This window comes from Habropoda laboriosa, unplaced genomic scaffold, assembly GCF_001263275.1.
Source record: "Habropoda laboriosa isolate 0110345459 unplaced genomic scaffold, ASM126327v1 scaffold276, whole genome shotgun sequence".
NCBI lineage: Eukaryota > Metazoa > Arthropoda > Insecta > Hymenoptera > Apidae > Habropoda > Habropoda laboriosa.
The window spans coordinates 634,036-638,956 of NW_017100410.1; the positions used below are offsets into that span (position 1 = coordinate 634,036).

Sequence of the window (4,921 nt, forward strand, 5' to 3'; positions counted from 1 at the left end):
TGTCAGTAAAATGTAGGAGTCGGTCTACCTCCACGTAAAAAAACAAAAAATGTAGGGTTGATTCCACAAGTGTCAGTAAAATGTTGGGTCGATTCCACTAGTGACAGTACAAGTGTTACTGTATTTTGTCCAGTTTGGTGGAGAATATCGTTTAAATGCAATGGAAGTTTACCTGTGTTTTTCTGAATTTCAAAAATTCAGGCAGGATTGTAAATATTATACTGTCTCGCAACGTAAATTTAAGTAAATTATGTTGAACTGCGCAGAAAAAACAAACGGACGCAGCATAACGTGTAGTTATAATTGTTATGACATGTAAATAGAACGATAAATTTAGTGTAAATATAGAAAACGTATAATATAATATATTTCATGGTATTGTAACAAGCAAACGTTGAATAAATTCTTAATTCGTATTAAAAAAATTATTTAACATAATAATTTCGCTTTATTATGATTATTCTTGATAAATGACCACAGGTCAACTTGATTTTTAATCGTTATAATCTTTAAATTCAGTGTGAATAGAGAAAATGTGTAATATAATTCATTTCACGATATTATAACAAACAAACGATGAATACATTTTTCATTCGTGTAAAGAGAATTATTTAACACGATAACTTTAGCTGTACTATGGTTATTTTCAATCTACGACCACAGGTCAACCTGATTTTTAATCCCTACGAAATTAATTTAACCACGAGTAAGTAACGAGAACGCTAAAACCTATGTTTCCATTGAAGAATATTGTAAAAACGTATAAATTGTTATATGCAATGTTATAACAAATTGTCGGAAGTATAGATTTATAACATAATTGTGAAAATTGATAAATTATACCGTGTTGCGATAACGGAAATCTCCCGCGAAAATTTCCCGCCTGACCTAACCGACGATTTTGCTAATGATTTTGGGGAGGGGGTACCAAAGGTATATAAGGACCCGCGGAGGCTCCGCGAAATCATTCACCCTTTATACTGGGCCCTAGACACTTCGTGGCATATTTTGACCTGAAGGTTCTGAGATGTGAATAGAGCGGTCGGGGGCTACTAACTAGTCTATGTCCACCCTGTACACACTCAGCCTTCTTGTAGCACTTGTATACATTAGAGTCAATTAGAATTTGAATTCAACAGACTGAATAATAATTCATTTTAACTAATACCTATTAGAAATTTTCCTTTTAAAACAAATATAAATCATTTTACCAATTACTGGTACTTGCTAGACATTTAATATCAGACTTTAAATATTCTCCTTTCGGTTCTTTTAAATACAATCAAATAATTTCTTCAATTATCGATACTGACTTGGAATACTCCGCTTCGAATAAAATATTTCGAAATTATGTTGAAGGTTTAGGGAAATAAACATTTGAATTTTAGTCATCGTTGTTCTTCAGACTTGTCGAATAGGATATTGAAATGACTTTGAGAGGTTGCCTTTTCGTTACTTTTCTTCCAGCAATTCAAATTAATTTGAAATTTTTCAGATATTTTCTCTGATATTGAATTTTGTTTACTAATAATTTACCATCCAAGGAATTTGCATGAATTGCATGTTAAGTAGTTAGTTGATTTATTATTGTATATTGTGAGCTGATTTGGAACGAGTGCACTATGCCCACCCTAAATTAAACCGTCTCAGTAGTTTACCGTAATTAATAATCTATTTTCGGAATTTATACGAGAATTTTTGAATTTTAGTAAATACTAGAGTCAGTGCATCGCGTATTGAAATAATAGCTTCATCCCTAGTTCGTTTATTATTGAATATTTTTACGCGTTTAACTTATGCTTCTCCCCAATTCTCGTCGCGTATTTTATTCAAATTTTCTTATATTCATTCTTTCAATTTTTCACTCGCGTTCTACGAAACTTTAGTTCAATAATAATATTGAAAGTAATATAAATTTTCATCAGAAAAATCTCACCAACATGTTAAAATTAAAGAAATTATATTTTTCTATTATGATTTGTCGAGCCGTGAAATCTCGTAAAGGAAACCGACTGGTGTAGCAGCAATGACGCAGACCTAGGCGTAGGACCATCTATACTGTCACTTGTAGAATCCAAGCTTACTGACTCTTGTAGAGCACCGATTCGCAAATGCTTAAGCTAGCATAACCTAATTAAAAATTTTTCAAAATTTTATTATATGCTTGTACAATCTCTGGGACTCCTGTGATTACAATGTAAATGACAAAGAAAGAATTTACCTCGGACAATTCACGGTATTCTTAATACTTATCTATTACGCTACTTATATTATAACTTACATTTAAATCGCTTGTCTGTCATCGTCGAAACGCAGTTCCCGTGAAATATCGTGCGCAATTTTGCCGCGACGACTCGAAGTTAGAAGCGAAAGAAAGAAATAGGAAAAGCAATCGATAGGAAATTACGACAGGAATTATAGTAAAATGTCTCCTGCTCTGTGACGCTAATTAACTGGGGCAATCCAGGTTTTGCTACACATGGATTCCTCTTCCTGCAAATTTTAATCAATTGAGGCTTCTGCAAGTGAAATTTCATGGTTCCATAGTAATTCAATTAAACGGTAATATTAGCAGGTATTTATTACGAACGTGGAATTCAGCGAATGTTAAATTCGTGATGAAATAAAGCGTTGTAGCGTGGTTTTTACTCTGCTTACGAGATGATAAAGTGAGGCGAACTCGTGTACAGCTGAGAAGGAAACATAGGAATAATTTGATAAAGCTGGAAAGCGATCCTGGGCACGGAAAGGTCCGGAGAATGCTTCTTTCTTAGAAAGCAAGAGAAAAATCCTGACGAGAATACCGAGGGCGAGGGTAAACTTATACGCAAAAGGTCCGCGTTGCAAGCTCTTGATGGTCTCGGTACGACACTCGTTGAGGTCTTAAGGAATTCTGTCTTTTTAGTTTCTGTAGTTTCTTTTTTCAACAGGCGAAGCCTATTTTTCTTCGCCTGAAGGCAACGAAAAGTCGCCTTCTTATACTCTAAAAGAAATTAGAGACACTAGTTACGATGGAGTTATTATGGAGTATTTTTACACATCAAGTGCATCTTACAGGAAAATTTTCAAATCACCTGCAGCACAAAAAGAATTCTGTTTTTTTAGTTAAAAATGTGTCCCTTTTATGTCGCATTGAGAAACTAGCGCTGTCAAAGTATAACGCGACCAATTGTGATTGAGGTTTCGAGAGTGTATTTGAAATAATAATAATAATTTATTAACAAGAGTAAAGAACACATTACATTATAAATTTATTAAAATTAAAATTACATTTGTCATATTAACCATAAAATTTTAACCAATATAACACTTAGTAAAATAAAAAAGCGATTTTAATACCGGGTCATATTTGACCCGACATCCACTGTGCGTGCGACTGCCGCGCCATTCGCTGTCCGAGGATTAACAGTCGTTGAATTATTCACGCTGACTATGCATTCAGATGTCATTTTCGACTGTATTATTTTTAATTACAATTAATTTTATTCAACATTTGTGCTGGTCAGAAACAGATACCTTCCACGCCATCCGCTCGACCTCCTTCGTCAGTTTCGTCCATCTCCAGCGGTAGTTCGATGCAGGGTCAGGTTTCCGGTTCCAGAGGCAGAATGGCTTCCAAAGCGAAGACGTCAAATTCCGCTTCAATAACGTCTAAAGGATCAGCTTCCAGTAGAAGCGGGGGATGTGCGGCCGCCGCGTAAGAATTTTTAGAGTAATTGGTGTTCCTGTCGTGAAATTCGAGAAGTTATCCCAAATAGAAAATCTTTGGAATTTTGTAAACAATGCAAAACTATTCGTTTGAAAGTTAGTTTACACTCGGATTTTGGCGTGTTACGTTAATTTTTTAATATAAATTTCGTGTGCAACGTTTAAAAAAATTATGCAACTGCGTTTCTTAAAGAGTGCTAAAACTGTTCTATACGGGATAACCCCTTAAGGGGGTCCTCTAGTGTGGCAGCCGTTTTTTTAGGCCTTCTTTGCTAATTTATTACAGAAGTACGGTAACAGTTATTAACACGAGCTTTATTCCTATGTATTTACTCGTCCTTGAAGAATCATTACAAATTTTTTCTGTCGAAAAATAATTAAATATGGCTGCTGTGGAACACGTGAAACAGGAGCATGAAAAGAAAAAGTAGGTCCATGGTAGCCATGATTTGAGCTGTTCTGCTTATCAGAAATTAAAAAGTCCAATTGATTCTTATTTAGTATGCATGTCGCTATGGTCGGTAGTAGAATAAAAGAAAAATATTGAAAATTTAAAAAAAGGCGGCACTTTGAATACGAAGTATCGATTTTTTCCACTTTTTTTCGTCTTTCAGAGGCTCTAAAAATCAGAAAAATATACATTTTGGTATCATTTTACTACCGACCATAGCCACACATGTTCCGAAGCCATGTGCAAAATTTGAGTTCGATTGGTTCAATAGTTTCTGCCAGATCGTGGCAACCAGTTCAAAAAACGGTTCCGAGAAAAACGCGTTTAAAGTTTTCAGTGTAATTTAGATTCTCCTTTGATGTGTCACACTAAACGACCTATAACTTCGTTATTTTATCGAATACAACTATAAAAGTTCAGGAGTACATTCTTAACACTAACCGTACCATGGCCATGTCAAATGACCGATTTTGAAATTTCAATTTAAAACCATGCACCTTTTTTCCCCTGTATTTTCTTAAAAATAAAAATATGTAATTTTTTTTTTAATATTATTATCTAAAGGCTGTTTCCTATATTAAATTGACAATCACCTGCATTCCTTTCGGAAGAAATATGATTATTTCGTAACCGGTCATTTGCCCGGATAAGTGTCGGTACGGTTAGTGTTGAGTGTAGGCAGAGCTGAGGAAAATATTAATTTTATTATGCCCTGTGGAAAATAATTTTCTTTCCTTTTTTTTTCCATGAAGCAAATATTAT

The 4,921-nt window shown here is 34.3% G+C and overlaps 1 protein-coding gene across 1 annotated transcript in view; it reads left to right on the forward strand.

Annotated features, from left to right (window-relative positions):
* LOC108575471 (serine/arginine repetitive matrix protein 2-like) overlaps window positions 1-4,921 on the forward strand; it is a 35,952-nt gene that overhangs the window by 27,998 nt on the left and 3,033 nt on the right. The window contains exon 7 of the mRNA XM_017938286.1: window positions 3,507-3,697. Coding sequence (XP_017793775.1) covers window positions 3,507-3,697 — 191 coding nt within the window. The remainder of the gene's footprint in view (window positions 1-3,506; window positions 3,698-4,921) is intronic.